Here is a 19,012-nt window from a genome sequence, read left to right as displayed (position 1 = left end):
ACTCATTCATTTAATTTGTGATCAGTATTTCTATTTAGGGCAAAGATGTACTTTGTTGTGTCTGGGGGATGTTGGGGGATGCTTCCCCAAGGAATAGAAGGGCTTTGTATGTAGAAATGAAGTTCAAATATTTGTACACACTTCTGGTGGCATTCCTTGCCTTTGCAACACTGTGCTGTGCACTGTGGCCAGTGAATGTTCTTCTTCCTGATTCTAATTTTACATGAGCACTTGTCTGAGCTATGTCAGGTAATTAGATGAGTATTTACTCAAAGAGAGAGGTTTTTGTCCAGTCAGTTATGCACTGCACATTGTACATAGTTTTTTACATAAATGGGCTGTCTTTCTAGGGTTGTAGCTTTTTATAATTTTTTTTTCATATAATGTGATTTCTACGTGTGTTTTTTTTCCCTTCAGATTTGACTTTTGTGACAGGTTCTCATATAGGTGAGTTAATAGTTTGGGATGCGCTTGACTGGACAAAGCTGGCATCTGAGTGCAACTTCTGGGACTCCTCTGTCCATCCAGATGTACAACCAGAAATAAAGTTATCCCAAAGCCCACATGAAACTTCAGTTCAACACTTAACATCTGCTGAGGAGGTAAAAAGCTTCAGAGTAAATTACTTTAAGTAAGCTAGGATGATCTTACCACAGAAGATTGAGTGGTTTGTATTTTCAGTTTCCTTGTTATGATATGAGTGGCTTCTTTTAAATGTGCACAGCTATTTTATATGGTCAGTAGTTTTTATATAAAATATTTGCTGTTCACCTATATGAAGAGTTTAATATGTTGATGGTAAGGAAACGAACATAATGGACTGTCACAGCAGCATTTCTTTTTGACTAATAAAGATTTATTACTTGTTTAAAATACCACTAGAGAAAAGTAAAAATGGGTGTGTGTTTTGATGGCATCATCTTTTATATTCCAGATCCTGGAAATAATGTTTTCCCAGTAATGCACCTGTTTGAGCAGTTACAGCTGAGGTTACTGTGAGAATACTGTGGGGTACTATTTAAGAGTAGGCATATGTTTATGCTTCCTAGTAAATCAGTATTGCTCTTTCTGTTCAGGGGGACTATCCAGAATTATATACTCAAATGTTTCCAAGATCCTGTCTACTATAGTCATGCTTTAGTGATAAATTCTTGGTCAGAATACTCAGTTAGAACTCAGTTATCATGCAGCAAACACTAAAAATACTCAGGTTGATATTTAATTTTGTGAAATGTTACCAACATTTCACAAAATTAAATGTGGCAAAATAAAAGATCTTTCATTGTTGAGTTACACTGGGATTTTGTTTGGGGCATGTAGGTCCGTTATTGAGAATGATTAAGAAAGAGATTCATGGAAATGGATTCAGATATATAAGCTGTAAAACATAAAAGCTGTGGAAAAGCCTGAAAAGAGGGTAAGGACCAAACAGTCACCTGATGCATTTGCCTCTTTCTGAATAGAACTTTCCTAAAACACTGGAGTGAGAAATACTGTGGGAAGTTGGGGGGCTAAAAAGATGTGGCTGCCCTTAAAGGTGGGATATACAGTGGTTTTGTTGTCAATGCTTATTTCTACAATAAGCCACAAATGAATTTTATTTAGGATAAGTCCTCTAATTTAGCTTCAGAACACTTTGATTCCATGCTTGAAAGCTACGTATGATGTGTTTTAAGGGAGTAGGAAAGAATTTGAGGAAGGACAGAAGTTTTCAAAACATTCAATGTGGAATCTGGGGCTCCTGTCTTCCATTCATGAGACTGAACTAAATAAATAAATAGGTGTGATTTTTTTTTTTTAATTGTGAGAGTTTTGAATGATGGGAAGAAAAGGTTGTTCTAGTATTACATACCAAAATAGAAGGTGCTTTTAAGGTAGTGCTGTCTGCATTGTAAAGCTCCTCAAGGAGCCTAAAGTGTGGTGCAGAAATGTATTTGTCTAAGATATTATTTTGTTATGTGGTATTTCAAAGCAGACCACTGCTTTTCATATTAAAAAATGGTGTAAAATATATGTTTTCTCTGTCTTCCAGACTTGGTAGTTAGGTAGTTGGAGAAGATACACTTGTCTAGTTTGACACTGGGCTTGTAGGCAAAACATGATTCAGAAAAAAATGGGATGGTAAAAGTTTTCAAAGCTAGGGAACAGTGCTAAGGAGTACATCTGCTGTTCTGGTATGTGTATTTAGCTTGCCTATTAATAGAACTGTACAATTCATGCTTCATATGTTTTATTTTCTTGGATTTTGAGATGACCAGGATTTTGCCAGGGCTTGTGAATAAAGAAGAGTGCTCCATGAAGAGCATCTTTTGCAAAGCTGTAAGATTGTATGGCTCAGGTTGGAAGAGTTATGTGGAAAGCCATTGAATTTGAACCTTATGAAAGCTAAGATAATGGGCTTAGTGTTTTGTTTTTTGTCTTGATTTCCTATTGGTGGTATCAGAAATCTGTTAAGCTTCAGTGCTCCCACAACAGATAGACATAAGGGAAAAAAAAAGAATAAAAACCTGAACAAAGAGTTTTGAACAATGTTAAAACATTGATGAATGTATACAGGAAATTTTAGTCAAAAGACCCTAGGCTACAAGTTGTACAAAATGTTGACAGACGTGCAGTGTGAATTGTATATCAGATATTAATGTTTGGGTTGTGTAAATGGAAACTGGCTGTTCAGGGAAATGTTCCTAAACACTGTCATCTAAACAAGGCATGTTCAAAACTGCAAATATATACTGAATGGAAACCTTTTGCACACTTCTGGTACTGAATACTAATCATGTGTACATGCACAGGATTGTACACTTGTCCTCTGTAAGTTCATCAAAAGACATGAAGTGGTCCAGGTCCAAAGATCTGTAAACTGTTTCTGGTGTCTTAGGGTCATGATGATTATGAGGTGGAATGCCTGCAATCTTTTGAAGAAGAGCATTGAATGCAAAATGCAGTATTGCATAATACTTTGCTATGAGAGAGTTCCTTTTCTGAATTCAGTAGAGCTCAATTCTTGAGCAAGGTCTCTTTATCCATCTCTGTCTTTAGTTAAGAATAATAGTAGTTTTTCTTGATAAAACAAAGGCTTTTCAAAACATCGGACATTATTTTACTGTAAGAACATGAGCATTTAATTACAGAAGTGTATTGATTGGTTGGTATCCTTAGTTTCTGCTTAGACTCTGAAGAACAGGATAAAAATACAGACATAAAATTACTGCTTAGAATATAGGATTATATCCCACGTTTGCTTTTAAAAAATCCATCTCTTTTTATAACTTGCCAATTTCATATGTTTGGGATAAAGCAATAACATGAGGATTGAAACAAGCTAGGTCATAGTATCATTGGAAATCCATTATATGCAATGTGATCCTTTGGTATCTATTTCTGTAAGTTGTTCTATTGAATTTTCTTTCCAGTGTGTGTTTGCTGCTGTTGGGAAAGGCATATACGTATATAATCTTCAAATGAAGCGTGTGATTGCCTGCCAGAGAACTGCTCATGACTCCTCTGTGCTGCACATTGAGAAGCTTCCAAACAGGTACAAAAAACATAGTACATTTTGTTAATGCAATAAAGAAAAGCAAAACCTGGAAGGGTGACTAGATACAGACTGCAAAGCTACATTGGATTTCTAGGGCAGGGACTTGATTTTCAGTTTGATCTGCTTTTATTAGGTAGAGCTTGTTATCTGATCTTGCAAAATTTGTTATTGTAATTCAGTGGGAAAACCTATATTTCCAGTATGACTGGTACACAGGCTGAAAATACCTCAGCTATTTTCAAAATCAGATTTGATGAAGCACTTTTGTTTGTATTGTGAAAATGTAGCTTAATGGCATTTTACTAATAGAAAGCAAAGGCATATAGCATATATTTTTCATTAAATATTTTATAATACTTGAAGTGTTTTTACAAAAATTAATAAACTTGCCATTTCTGTTTCTTAGTGCAGAGTTTCTAGCTGGAACTTTTGGCAGCCAACTTGGACAAGTTGCCGCATATATATGTATATGCTGTAATATACCATAGATAATAGTACTAGATCCCGTTATGTTCTTGTTCAATGGGGCAAAATCTGCCAGAAGATAAAAACTGAGGCCTTGGTCTTGTAACTGCATGTATGCTAAGCTGTTCTAAATGTGTAATGAAACAGAGTACCTTTCCTTTCATTATTTTTCTGTAAGAAAAATAGGGTTTTGCTTAATGAAAGTAAACTTACAGAAATGAGTTAGTGGAACTGTGTTTGCAGAGTCTAGACTGGTTGTGTTTTTGTTTACATAGTGGTATGCTTTCAATATGGAGTTGAAAAGGTTTATTTTTTTCCACTTATTCTAAATATCTGTTATACTTTGTTCTGCTACTAATGAATTTTGTTTTCTGTGGAACATCTGTACACCCTGCTACATTTAAGAGTTCTAGTAAACTTGTATAGAACCTGAGGGACTTACTGTCTCTTTCATAGAGGCATCACAAGGTGATTTGCACAGGTAAGTATCCATGCTAGTGTTGCTTATCAACTGTTTTTACAGGCAGCTGATCTCCTGTTCAGAAGATGGCAGTGTGCGCATTTGGGAACTCAGAGAAAAGCAGCGGCTGCCAGCTGAACCAGTTCCAACAGGTTTGCTAGTAGTGGGGAGTGAAAGGAACATTTAAAAACTCAGTATTTAACATATAGGAATAGAGAGGCTTTCGGGCTTTGTAAAGAGTGATAATGTCTTGTGTTTAACCAGCTGATTACAGGTGTGGGAGGGAAGCTGAAGAGAGTGTGAGTTCAAGTACTCCAAGCTCTGGTACGGGATGATAGAAGATACAGCTGAAGCAATTCTGTGCCATAAGGCTTACTTACAGTTTACAGTTGTATGAGCCAGTTAAAAAAAAAAAAAGACCTGACAAACCTTGATCCTTTCTTCCTTGTACCAAACAGTATTGAATTCTATACCGTACCAGAGTAACTACCTTGTGATGAAAGCTTGCAGATAAGCAGCTGGCAGCAAAAAAAAAGGTGTTTTCCACATCTCCTCTTTGAACTTAGAATTATATTGGGACTTACAGTTTGGAGCTGTATCCAAACTCAGATACTGCCTCTGGGCACTGCAGACCTTAGAGCTAGTTGATTGTGTTACAGGGAACATTTTCCCCAAGTAAAGACATTCATAGAATCACAGAATGGGTAAGGTTGAAAGATTCTACAGTGAGTCATGTGGTCCAGCCTCCCTACTCAAACAGGGTGATTCTGGAACACATGGCAGAGGATTGTGTCCAGATGATCTTAGAGTATTTCCAGTGAGGGAGACTCCACAACCTCTGGCCAACCTGTTCCAGTCTTCAGTCACACACAATAAAGGAGTTCTTCCTCTTATTCAGGTGGAACTTCTTGTGCATCAGTGTCTGCCAATTGTCTCTTCTCCTACTACTCAGCGCCTCTGAGAAGAGCCTGGTCCATTGTCTTAATACCTCTCTTCAGATATTGATAGGCATTGATGAGATCCCCTCTCAAGGCTGATCAGGCTCAGTGTCCTCAGCCTATCCAGATGCTCCAGTCCTCTCATTATTTTTACAGCCTTCTGCTTGACCAGCTTGCTTGTCCTGAGAAGTCCAGAATGGGACACAGTGCTCCTGGGGAGACCTTGCTAGGGCTGAGTACAGGGGCAGGATCACCTTCCATGACCTGCTGGCAATGCTCTTCCTAATGCCCCCCAGGATACCATTGGCATTCTTGGTCACAAGGACACACTGCTGGCTCATGGACAGCTTCTTGTCCACCAGGATCTTCTCCACAGGGACCCCCAGGTTCTTTTCCACAGAGCTGCTCCCCAGCAGGTCAGCCCCAGGTGCCTGAGGCTGTTCCTCCCCAGGTGCAGGATCCTTCATTTGCCTTTGTTGACTTTCAGATGGTTCTTCTCTGCCCATCTCTCCAACCTGCCAAGGTCCTTCTGAAGGGCTGCACAGCACTCCAGAGTGTTGGCCATTCCTCCCAGCGTTGTGTTCTCAGTGAATTTGCTGAGGAGACACATTCCACCTTTTACAAGTCAAGAATGGACAAGTTAAACAGTTCTGGGCCCAGTATTAAACCTTGCAGGACTCTGCCAGTGACAGGGCTCCAACTGTGCCACTGATTTTGAGCCGCTGGGATCTGTTGTTCAGCCAGTTCTTGATCCACCTCACTGTCTAGTCATCCAGCCCACATCCCTGAGTTTGTGAGGATGTTCTGGGAGACAGTGTTGTAATCCCTGCTGAAGTCAAGTAGACAGTATCCACTACTTTCCCCTCATCCATCCAAGTAATTGTTTCATTGTAGAAGGCAAATAGGTCAGTCAAACATGGCTTACCTTTGTTGAACCTGTGCTGCCTGTTCCTGATCACCATCTTGTCATCCAGGTAGATAGAGATGGTCTCCAGAATTAAGTGCTCCATCGCTTTCCCAGGGATTGAGGTGAGGCTGACCGGCTGGTAGTTTCTCTTTTGAAGACCAGGGTGACATTTGCTTTCTTCCAGTCTTCAGCACCTCTCCTGATCTCCACGACCTTTTAAAGATGATCATGAGGAGCCTTGCAGTGGTGTCCACCAGCTCTCTGAGCACTCGTGGATGCATCCACTCAGGGCTCACGGACTTGGAAATGTCACGTTTGCCTAGATGGCTTCTAACCTAATCCTCCTTGACAAAGGGAAAGTCTTCCTTCCAACATTCCTTTACTCTGGTCTCCTGGGTCAGAGAATGCTGAGGGCTGGTCTTGTCACTGAAGACTGAAGCGAAGTACAGTACCTGACTTCTCTGCATTCTGGCCTGCATGGTCCCACCCTCCATTTAGGAACAGCCCTACATTATCCTTAGTTTTAATTTTGTTCTTGATGTATTTGAAGAAGCCCTTCTTGTTGTCTTTGACACCCTTGGCCAGTTTTAATTCCAGATGGGTCTTGGCCTTCCTTGTTTCATTTTTACTTACTCCTACAGCCTCTCTGTATTTTCAGCTGGCCTGACCCTGCTTCCATCTCCTGTGTATTTCCTGCTTATGCTTGAGTAATGACAGTTCCTTTGTAGTACTTGCTACTCTTTGGCCAAGCTCCCTTGCACACTGGCAGTTGGGATCTTTGACAGGTGCTCAGGACAGTGTAGTTCATGTCAAGGACTGGGAACAGCAACACTATTGGTCTTCTGTAGGAATTTTTTATTCAAGATGTAAATAATTTTCCTGATGTATCTTGTTTACCTAGCTATTCATCTCTTGTTGGTAACTTTTGAAAATGTATTTTTGCTGCATAGGTTGATTTAGAAACACTTTTTCAGGAATATTCCATCTTCAGCATTGCTGGTGACAGGCTGATCTACACAGTGACAAGTGGTGTTTGGCTTCACATTATAAATTTATAACTTCAGTGAATTAAGATGTTTGGAAAAAACCTTAGGGAGATATTGCTGTTGATTTGCACTCTTTTTATTTTAGGGATCCCCTGAGAAGCTGTTCACCTCACCAGTTATCTCCCTTGAACCAGGGCCAATATTTAGCACAATTCTAGTTTTATGTGCTGATAGGGCTGAGGGAAGAATTGGGAATAAAGTCTGAACTGCATTGTCAACAGAACCCAACCTTCTTACTTGTGTCAATACTGTTACACAGTTCTGGGGGCTGCGGCTGTGTACTTTTGTGCAATCTAAATGGAACATGTGAAGTACTATCTTTACACTCCACATTTGCTGATAGTTTTTGCTGAAGGAAGGAGGCAACGAGCCAGCACTTAGATGCTGTAGTGCAGAACATACAGAGGAGAGATTGGTGCCTCATTTTTGTGCTCTTTGCACAAGTAACAATTTAGGTGGGCAGAGCAAAGATAAACACCTGCATAAACTTGTCCTGCATGTATCTTTGCTGTTCAGTTCATTCTTTTAGGAAATCTTTGTATTTGTTCCTAAATCTGTATATTGTCTCATCCAAGTGTGTAATTCAGCATGTTTTCTAAATTACATTGTGGCACAAGTAGCTATATTTTCTTCTTCCCTCAAGATGAATAATCCAGATGCTAAAGAGCTGCACAGTACAGTGCTTCTGTCTTTGCCATGCAGAGTGTCCTGCTTTTAGATTTTATGTGGCTTTTGTAGTTCTCTCTTTAGCTAGAAGAAATAATTTATATTTGTGATTTTTGTCAAAATAAGAGATTTTTTTCCCCTCTCAGGGTTTTTCAACATGTGGGGATTTGGAAGGACAAACAAGCAGGCAAACCAAGCTGCTAAGAAGATGCAGGAGAATACACCTGTGTATTTCTTGGAGCTGGTTGGTGATTTGATTGGTCATTCATCAGCTGTGCAGGTAGGTCAGCATTAGTAAGAATGAGAAAAAGTCAGTGTTAGTAAGTCACATAAATTTGACTGTTTTTTGAGCTGTAACTTTTAACTGTCTGACTCTGGAGGCTAGGAACACATTTTGTGGTATCTTTAGTGCAGTGTGAAAACACTCGGTATACACACTGACTTAATATTCTAATGACAACTTGCTCACTGATGTCTGAGGACTGTGTTTGCACATAAATGCTAGAGATAATCTGACAGAGTATTTGGCTTCATTTAGAGACTGCAGACAATACAGCTGGGAACGTGTACATGACCCAGATTTCATCTGAAGTTCACAATCTAAAGAAGGACTCCTACAAAAAAAACTGAAACGAAAACACGCAGAGTTATTTCTTAACCCTCCATGCTGTGAGCATTAAGGAGGTCTTTTAACTTAAGCAGTACTACCAGTATTGTTCCATGCTTCTGTCTGCCTAAAATAGCAGGTGTTCATTTTAAATGGCATTTTCCCTCCACACTTTTCTGTCACAAGATATTGGAGTAACAAAGCACTTCGTTACAGCGGACTTCTACATATGTTCTTGGCAGGAGCAGGGAGCAGGGAGAAGGGCAGCCAGAAGGGGATAGTGTGGTTCTGGAGTAGCTTTGCTCACAGGCATTCATGGGGCAGACTGGATTTCAGACTGCTGCTGCTAAAACCTGAAAGCTGTTCTTTAATAGCTAAGGTGAACCTTTCTGCTAAAGGGATTTCTTCAAGGCTCTCTTTCCCTTTCTGCCATCTTTCTTTTGAAAAACTGTTGGAAGGGGGTCTTAACCACTTGGAAGGTTGCTCTCTAAGCAAGGGGACATGGTGTGTAATTCAGCAAGAGAAACAAAGAAGGTGAGAGGCATACATTGGGTCTTGGCTGAGATGCAGGGCAAAGAAGTAATGGAGATGATGGTGGATGTGATTTCCTGCAGTGTTCTGCATATGGAAAATTTTGGGATTTTTCAAACTCTGGGAATATGGGAGCTGTTGAGGAAGAAAATGTCGAGTAGTGATGAAATGTGATGGCCAAGATGAGGACTTGGGAGACTATGTCTACTGGAACCCTGTAGCTATTAAGTGAGCATTCCCAGGGCAGGTAGGCTTTGGCCTGAATGCTTCCCCTAGACAGAATCCCTTTAACAAACTGAAGAATTGGGGCATTGTGAGTATGCCATAGTGACATCACAGGTTCCATTGGCTGTCATGTTGGACTGCAGTTAGTGGTTAATCTTAGGCAGTCTTGTGATGATCTCAGAAGTCAGGGGTTAACTCATGATTTGTCAGCTCCATTGGTCTTGCAAAGTCCTTCCCCTGGTGCTGTACTTCCCTCCAGTAATATGTTTCTTGCTTGTTTAACTTCCTCTGTGTGACTAGGCATGTGTCTGTCACAGCTGTTTGTCCTTTGATCTTTCCAGGCCTGCTGCTAACTCTACTGTGTTGTAGGGGGGAGGGGGGACAGTGTACCTTGTGAACACAACACTTCTGTTCCCAAGAACCCAGATCAGAGTTTGTGCAAGTTGTTCACTCTTCTACTGCTGACTTGAAACAAGTTTCTTCAGAATTCTGTCCTTTAACTTACCTATCTGTAAGTTAAGTTACTTATCACTGCTTTTTTAGACGGAGATCTTTCAGTATGAAGTGACTAAACAGTTTGTTTCTGTGTAGCAATTTTATGGCATCTCTAACATACAGTATGTAATTTTGTATTCCTGTTTATAAGCAGAGCCATATCAGATACATATGTTTGTTTAGTCCAGCTATACACAAAATAATTAAGCAAGTTGACCATCTCATGCAAGCATCATGGTAATAATAGTTGTTTCATTGCAGATGTTCCTGTACTTTGGTGAACTGGGATTGGCTACATGCTCTGCTGACCACCTCATTATTTTGTGGAAGGATGGTGAACGAGAATCTAGCCTCCGCAGTTTAACGCTATTTAAAAAATTGGCACAGAATGGTGATTTGCAGCTCAAACTTTAAATTGTTTGAATACAGGCTGTATATATGTAAACTGGATGTGTTTTAAATATGAGTGTAAAGAATCTGGGAGTCTGACTTCTAGTAGAGCTTACACTTTATGTCATGTGTTATATTGGAACTTCTCTTAGTTGCTACTCTTCTCAAAGGGGGATTTTGCATTTTGTTACACTCTGTCAGCAGAAATGGTGTTCTCTTGAAAGACTGAAGGTAATAATGAGTCATTAAATAGTTTCTAGTATTATCCCAAATGTTTAAAATTATCATGAGTGAATGTCAAAATTAAGAATTGTGAAATACAGTAGATGGATCATAATTAAAGCAGTTGAGGGCATCCACAGTGCTATGTGCAGGAAGAAGGCACGGGAAGAAATCTGCAGCTTCCTGCTCTAATTTATTTCTATAAGCTGAACTTTCCTCACTGATGGCTCAGATTTGTGTGTATACAGAAAGCCCTGAAAGAAAGCATTCTTAAATAGAAATTTTGCACTTTAAATTAATATCCTGCATCAATGGTAAGGAAAAAAAAAAAAGGTAGGTAATGCCAGTTTGTCAGGTTCTAATTTTTGGCAAACTGAGGTACACAGAAACTGTTTACTAGTAGTAGCTGAAGTTTCTCTTGAGTTAGCCTACATTACTGGACTTTATACAGCATTACCATTACACCATTACCAAGTTTAGCATGCAGTGTGATTAGTTTAGCTTAGTCTTTCCATAGTGCATTCATCAAATTAAATTGTATCTAATAAAAAGCATTTGCTTTACCATGAATTTTCAGAATCCTTTCTTAAGCAGTAGGAGTTGATATTTCAATAGTAGTGAAACTGTGTTTTGCCATATGAATACTAAATTCTCAACTGAAGTCTGACTGCAGAGAAATGTGCACCAAGTTTGTAAGGTAAATAGTATTTCAGGGTTAAAAAAAAATAAGTAGCTCAGTGCACAGATACTAAGAGTCTGTGCTAACAATAGCTAAACAGGAGTAGGGAAAGAAATGCAAACTAAAACAAAGCTCAAACCACAGCAACAAAAACACAAAAGCAAAAAATCGAATCAACACACAAGCAAATAAATAACCCCCTCTCCCCCCTCCCTGCCAACAATAACAAAAAAAAACAAACTGAAAAATGAAACAGTTAAACCCAGAACTGATACTAAGACAGCATGAGGAAGGACAAGATAATGAGTGGTACATTACCATTTGAACAGAGAAGAGCTAGGGAAAAGGGAAAGTTTGGGAACTTAGTGGTCATAAAACTATGTAGAAGATGGTGCTACTATCCTCAGGTCTACTCAGGAGATACAGCACATAAATGGTGTGGGAATAAGTCTTGTGCAACTTTTCAGTGCCATCTCTTCCCTTTGAATCACTGAGAATTGTTTTCAGTACAGGAAACTGTGGCTGTAATTCCAGACCTCAGATACAGTGGTTGCAGTAAGTGTGATTAAGACAAAGGGCTAAGCAGATTCTTGCAAGAGCAAAAGAAGGAAGAAAGCTCCTAGCTTCCTAGGAGAAATCAGAGGTTTTTAGACTTGCTTCCCTGAGCAGCAGTGGGCACTTTCCTTCCTCCTGCCACTCAGAAGCCCACCTTTGCCTCTTGAGTCTTATTATGAGACTATAATCTCTGGAATGCAGGGCAGAGGGGCAGCAAGATTTTGAGCTGTAATTTTTCCCAACCTTAGTCAGGTTGTACAGCTAATCTTACTTGAGTATATACCTCAAAATTACATACTTCAAAACCACAAAACGGATGGAAGAATTGTTAAATTACCATCTCCTTTCAATTCAGGGAGGTTAAATCCTGAATTGTGTTAAAGTTTGAGCTGCATGTTCTTTGCTAAGGCTGGCTATTCTGCTGATTCATGTAGGAAACGCATTTGGATTACAGCTGAGGATAACATTCCTTTGGGTATATGGTATTAAACTTGAGAGAGGAAAGCATGTTAAGTTTACATTGCTTCAGCTTGTCTTCTTCAGCAGATTTTTGGCTTACCCAGGAGAACCTGGGGAGATAAAATGTCTCTTTGGATCTTTTTTGTTGTTTTAACTATTTGGTTGTATATAGTGCTTGTGTGTACACACTGTTATGACGCCTTTGCAGTGAAAGCTTATGAAACAGATTTTTTGGAGAGTCCCTGTTACCATCAATTATAACTACAGAGAAGGAAGGTCATATTTTTATAATGTCTTCTTCTAGCATGAGAACAGCTATTTCCTTTTTATTTGACTGCTGTTAAGTGAATACCTGGTAGAGAAACGGGCCTTTTCAACTGTACAGTTCTAGTCACAAAATTCGCTGTGCATTTTACAGGGATGTAATTCAGCTTTAAATAGTCCTACATGCAGGTGTAAATATTTATATTTATCAAAAGTGCCATTGTTCTCAGACACACTCCATTGGCAGAAGATCTCCCAAGGGTCTCTTCTTTTAAAGATGGTTGACTTAAAAGTACTCAGTCCTTTGTTTTACAAATGAACTTTGAGTGTAACAAGAGAATAAATGAGAGTTTGTCACTTGCTGTTGGGAGATGCAGTGAGCAGAATTATGCTGACCTGATGAGAATTTTACATCTAACTGATGTCCTAAATATTTTTCCACCTTGCAGTAACACTGAATTCCATATGTTCACGTCATGGAAGCAAATATCTTTGTCTGACCTCCTCTTAATACTTTTACAACTATGAGGTGGCTGTTTTTACATCTGTGCACTGACAACAGCATGAAACAAGCAGCTGTTAGTAAACTGGACTAGTCTAGGAGATCTGACACAACTGGCAGATTATGATTAATCTGTGCTGATTTGTTTTGCTATTAAAGAGGACCTATATCCACCCAATTTTTTTCTTTTTTTATTTTTTTTTTTTATTTTTTTATTTTATCTGACTGTGGGAAGAAACACAAGATCCTGCAACAAGTATATTGATTCTGCATTAATGCCTTCGACTCAGTTCTGGTTCACAAGTAGAACTTTATTTTTTTTTATGCCTTCCACTGTTGACATTTTGTTCTGTGTGACAAAAAATATGAATTAAATGTTTTACATGGATATGGTCTTACAATGTTGCTATATTTAACAGATTAAATTAACAAAGCTTAAATCTTGGGAAATTCTTTCTTCTGATGCAAGCTGCACTGAATGTTCAGAATAGTTAAGGTACAACCACTAAGAGCACTAGTTCTAAATAAAGAAATGGTAAAAGCAAACAGTATACAGTATTAAAAAAGAGGTTCAACTTCTCTGAATAAAAATCCACTGAAGAATGTTGCCATAGATAACAGGAAAGAATGAATAACCATGCTTCACCAGAAACACCATTCTTCAAATGTACACAATGCGGCATTTTGATACACAGCAACCTGCCTTGGCTGTGACAAAAGTAAGGATCTGTTACAATTCTAACAAAAATATAGCCTCTATACATTCTTCTGCACATACATTTTATGAATGTTGCCTTTTGTTTCAGAACTTGGTACAAAACATACAAAAAAGGTTGGCACATATGTAAGCTACCTGCAGTAAACAGCATTGTCACTATTCTTCCATAGCAATCTATGCTGTTTGCTTTTTTTCCCCTTTTCCTTTACCCAGTTTGATTTTTGATACAGCACAGGGTAGGTGGACTGCTTCTTTAACTGCAGCCACAGCTTTGACAGTCTTGCTTGCAGCCTGGAGTGCACAGTGTTAAAAATCAGCAGTTCTGCTAGTACTTATTTACTAAATAGTCTGAGAATAGTCTAAAATTTAAACTCATGTTCTGCATGTGATTAAAATGAGATGTACAAAAATACACATTTGGGCTTTGGAAGCCTTAGCATAAATTTCATATCTTGGAACTAATGAAGAACTATGTTTGATTTCCAACTGATATACATATTTCTTACATCACAAAACCAATGAGCATTTTATTAGGAGGATAAAGCAGTACAAATTGTAATGTTTTTATAAATTATAGCCTGGAAAGTTCTTTTAAAAAGTGATAGGTTCATCCTAGAAGTAGCACAAAAAATGAACTTGACGTAAAATTTAGATCAGTTTAATAAATTGATGACCATGTTTACAAACACCATTTTTATAAAAAAGTATGGTGATCAAGTGCCACAATAGTTTTTTGTGTAAAATTTGATGAAAACTTTTGTGATAACATCTGCAAGATGGCAGAGAACCCATGTGGATGGCACTACCTAGACAGAGCATGCTTACTTTCCTGTATTATATGATCAATTTTAGAGAACATTGACTCCTACCAAGATTTTATATAGAAAAGAAAGAACAGGTGGTGCTGTGAGAGAGTCTCTGTAATAAGAAGGTGTTTTAAAAGGTGTCATGTTTGGGTTTTTTATGTATCCAATTTATTAAAATTTACTTGTTTTGCTGTGCATGTTCGCTTTACAAGTATGGTTCCTAGAGCTGAAGAACATTGACAGAATTGGAACAAATTTATGCTAAATAAGTGGGAAGTTTCTGTCCTTATTTGTTAGGCTATTCTTACTCTCTTGGTGACTAGATTACCCCTCTCTCTGAAAAACAGTTGTGTAAAGTGTTAGTGAATACAGTTGTATCAACTACAAGATTCAACAAGTACATATTCAGTATTAGAAATTAGTTTTAGAAGTGCATTTTCTGCCACAAAATATTATTTCTGAAGAGCACTTAGTCATCTGTGGTTTATATAGCCTCTAAAAACATTTTTCTGTAGAATTAATAGAAGCTTAAAAATGAGTAAAATATTTCCTTCTTGTCATGCAGTCTTAATTTCACTGGAAAAGCAACATTAATCCCCTTTGTAGCCAAGAGTTTCTGTAAGTGATTCACAGTGAAACTGGTAGAGCAAGAGGTCTGGTTTTCTTGACTGAGTATCAGTTGTTGTTTTCTGATGGGAGCCGGAGACTCTTGCACTTCAAATCATCCAGTGTTTTCCAGTGTTTGTAGTTATTTGCCAAGTGTTGCATCAAAACTGGCAGATGTGCAAATGCTGAAAGAATAGGAAAAAGAGTTTTACCATGTTTATAGAATGAGCAGAAGAACAGCCCAGCCTGATCTGAAATTGGCATTCTCCTACTCTCTTTTGTTCTTCCAATTCCTTAAAGTAATACTAAAAGGTGAATGATTTTTGTGTGTGTGTGTGTGTGATTCTCTTTCAAGAAAATCCCTTTCCAAATGCATGGTGACTTCATTAAATTATGCTAACATGCAGCCATTGGTGGTCTTAGATTCTGCAGCTCAGAAGAAATACAGTGCCAAAGGAAAAAAACACATAGATGAAAGAAAAAGCTTAGTTATAAGCCATTACTACTTCTCTACATAGATTGCCTGGTAAGTGCACAGCTTCATTGTGTGCAGTGAAACAGACTTCAGTGTCATGATTGCATAATATCTTGTGTTGTACTGCTTATATATGGGTACAGTCTCTGAAAAAAGTGGATGCAAGGCCACCTTGATATTAGTAATTTTGGACTGTAGGAATCTCTGAATCTCTTTGTCAGAGGAAGGAAGAAAAATCAGTACTTACCATCCCATGCATCGAACATATCTGTTATAAAATAATCAATGAAGGAAATCTGGGACTTGGGGATGCTGCAGGTGTTTCTGTCAAATACTGGCATTACAACAGGCAGGCCCTGTCTCTTCTCTTCATCAGTCTAAGAAGACAAAACTCCAGTTAGCAACTAGAGCTTTGCTGACTTCCGTGCTGGAATAGCAGAGGTCAAGGCATTAGATTAATTGCAATAGGAGATTTGAGACAAGCCTTAGAACCTTAGTTTCATGTGTGTTATTTTGTCTGGAACAGGAACTGAAATCAACATCTCTTCCCTTTCACACGTACTCTTCATTACTGCAGTCCTGTGATTGCACTTAGCTCCAACAGGACAAACTGCTGTAATCTGGTGATTAGGGTACACCAGCTAAAAATATGGAAAATGGCGCTGTGGAGTCCTTTAGCAGAGAACAGGTTTGATCCCTCATTTTTCCACATCTGTAGTGGGTGTTACAAACCATTTGTCTTTTAAGTAAGAAGAGATTGTTGCTGGTGCTACTTCCTCTGCTTGTATCAGGTTATCAGGTGAATGAAAGTATAGGTAAGCCCTTTAACTCTGTCCCCAACTGGAAGAGGCCTGGTTTTCTTGCACCCACTGTGCTGCAAGAAAATCACCTCAGCAGTTTCTTAGAATGTAATTTGGAAACACATCCCCTTTTAAGTAGCACAGGCAACATTTAAAGCAGTAATTGGCAGCAGAACAGTCTCCAAAATTAGCAGAGGTGAATAAACAGGAGAACAACTCTCTGAATCTCACATTGCTGCAAGCAGGCTAGTACTTAATTTGGGCAATTTAAAGCTCATTTATGATACCTTGACTGCTAGGGAGATACAACGTAAGTGATCTTTGATTTTTCTTAGGACATGGCAAAATTTATTCACTATGATTAAAATGAAATTCAGACATGTTTCAGATAGTAGCTACAATTTTCTTTCAGGAGTAACTATCACGTGTGAATATGAAGGGTAGGCATGCCCACTTTTCTTTCTCTCCATTCATAGCTGTTATTTCCACACCATTACTGGGAAATAAAAGCTAAGATTTTATCAGTTGTTAATTAAAGAGGTAAAAGAGTGTTTCAGGAAGCTGGTTGCATTTCTGGCAGAAAAACTGAATGTGAAGAAGGAAAGCTGAGCTTCCAGTACTGTCTGGACACATCCCATGTGGTAAGTATTTACACTGCCCACATGCCTTGACTACTTTTCTGCCTACTGTGATAGTAGTTGAGGTCCCATCTTAGAAGAGAAAGGGCAATCCCAGTAGTTCAGCTGAGGCATTGATCTGAGGGAAGGTATTGGAACAGGAAGCTAGAGTGCTGACCATCTTGAATTTCAGCCAGTTGACTTGAGTAGGACTAATCAAATAATTTTGGTCAGATCATGAAAGTGTAAAACCTCCTTTCCACCGTCTGGACAACAAGCTTCATGATAAGCAAACTAGCTAACTGCTTGGAGTGAATTCTTCTGGATGAAATTGAGGGGCCAGTTCAGACTGCAAACAAAAAGCATGTATCTGGACTCTGTGGTGATACTATAGGCAGACCCTATGTGGAACAGCAGATCAGCCAATGTGCACTTCTTTATATAATGTAATAGTTAAGTCATAAAAATATACATACCTGTGCAAAGTACTCCTCTGAAATCCTACCTGCCCATTCAATACATAGCTCTAGGGGGCGACATGGATTTGCTACATCTGCACATTTAATCATCATGCGCTTGATCAGTGTCTGGTTGTCTGGAAAATTCTTTATGTTGGTTGTGCATTCAGTGTTGCTGCCATCATTCTGTAAAGGAGAGTTGGTTACAGGGGCCATCCCGTGCTAGCAGGACCGAGGGCATCATTATCAACTCTACCAGACTTAGGCACTAAGCAGGCACCCAGTCTACTGCCTTACAGTTTCATGCAGAGCACAAAGAACACGGAGAAGAAGGTGATGTCTGAGAACTGGTGCCTTGCTAAGTAAGTAATGTTAATCCAAATACATATTACAGTTGTGGTCATTCTCAAAATTAGTATCAAAGTTTGGAAAAAAAGTTCTTTATCAGGTAGGATGTTACCTTCTCTGCATCCCAGCCTGGTCCTCTTGGGGATGAATCCCTTGATAGAGGATGCATCTCATGAGAGGGGATGCATTCACCAACTGTAAGCTCACAAACAATCCTCACTTCTGAATGTTTAAATGTAGGGATGGTGATGGTAAGGGACTGCTTCACTTAGAGTTTCTGGAGTTAGATTTTTATTCCTAAATGAGAAAACTGAGGCAGACATGGGGCTGAATTGACTGGCACAACTATTTCTTTTACAGACAGAAAAGCAGGTCTCTGACATTCAGTTCCAGAATGTTTCCAAGTGGAACGGCTTTCTTTGTCTCAGATTTTGAACTTCAACCTGGAATAATCTTTGATCTCAGTTCCTGGTGAGGGTGAAATATTACATAATCTATGAGATTAACAGTAGGAAATCACAGGAGCAGCAGATTGACTGCAGAAATTCTCTGCTTGTTAGACAGTAGACAGTAAAATACCAAACTGGAGACCAGGTGGTGGCCATAAGGTATTGTTCCCAGTTTGCTATGGCATCATATTCTGGATCTTGAGCAGTTTAGAAGGCACAGGTAAATTATGGAGTAATGAAAGGCTTCCACCTCAGCTCACATGGCATTAATGCTATTCTCAAAATAATATATTTGTGGGATTTTGGCCTCCCTCCACTGCTAAATTCAACTATTGAGTCAGAAACTGAATGTAAGTACTTTTTGCCACCACAACTAAATATATTTGTGGCTTGTGGGGAACTATTTTGCTGTGACTTTTGCAATTCAGGCATTAATCTTCTAACTTTATGTTTAGCAGTTAATCCTTTTTCAGCATGGGTAGCCCAACAAAGAACTGTCAGGTTAACCCTGTACCTTAACTGCTGTTCAAGACCAAAACCAGAAAGAGCCACGGCTAACAGTAAAGAACAGAACAACCTAATACTGAGGGAAAAGAAGAAGTCTGTGGCGCAAGTGGTTCTGTCCTTCACGTTTATTTTGAGATAAGTTCAGCAGCACTTGTGGTTTCCAGCTCATATTGTGGGAGAGTGGAGCTCAGCAGTCCCTAGAAGCAGGTAATTTCAGATGACAGAATGCTGTCTTAAAAGTTGTAAATGGTACCCACGACAGTCTACAGTACAAAGTCC

General features: G+C 38.9%; 2 protein-coding genes across 11 annotated transcripts in view; one reads left to right on the top strand and one right to left on the bottom strand.

Annotated features, from left to right (window-relative positions):
- WDR41 (WD repeat domain 41) overlaps positions 1-15,278 on the top strand; it is a 29,269-nt gene extending 13,991 nt beyond the window's left edge. The window contains exons 9-13 of the mRNA XM_058823266.1: positions 418-602; positions 3,414-3,535; positions 4,527-4,615; positions 8,167-8,300; positions 10,140-15,278. Coding sequence (XP_058679249.1) covers positions 418-602; positions 3,414-3,535; positions 4,527-4,615; positions 8,167-8,300; positions 10,140-10,292 — 683 coding nt within the window. The 3' untranslated portion in view covers positions 10,293-15,278. The remainder of the gene's footprint in view (positions 1-417; positions 603-3,413; positions 3,536-4,526; positions 4,616-8,166; positions 8,301-10,139) is intronic.
- The window catches only part of PDE8B (phosphodiesterase 8B), a 70,361-nt gene continuing 64,633 nt past the window's right edge, over positions 13,285-19,012 (bottom strand). For all 10 annotated transcript variants that reach the window (XM_058823256.1, XM_058823258.1, XM_058823263.1 and 7 more), the window contains 3 exons: positions 17,448-17,615; positions 15,802-15,931; positions 13,285-15,264 (listed from right to left, as the gene is read on the bottom strand). In XM_058823256.1, the coding sequence (XP_058679239.1) occupies positions 15,149-15,264; positions 15,802-15,931; positions 17,448-17,615 (414 nt within the window). In that variant the 3' untranslated portion in view covers positions 13,285-15,148. The remainder of the gene's footprint in view (positions 15,265-15,801; positions 15,932-17,447; positions 17,616-19,012) is intronic.

The sequence above is a fragment of the Ammospiza caudacuta genome, chromosome Z, assembly GCF_027887145.1.
Source record: "Ammospiza caudacuta isolate bAmmCau1 chromosome Z, bAmmCau1.pri, whole genome shotgun sequence".
NCBI classification, from domain to species: domain Eukaryota; kingdom Metazoa; phylum Chordata; class Aves; order Passeriformes; family Passerellidae; genus Ammospiza; species Ammospiza caudacuta.
Note: the sequence above shows the minus strand (reverse complement) of the source record. Positions and strands in the feature narration are given on the sequence as shown.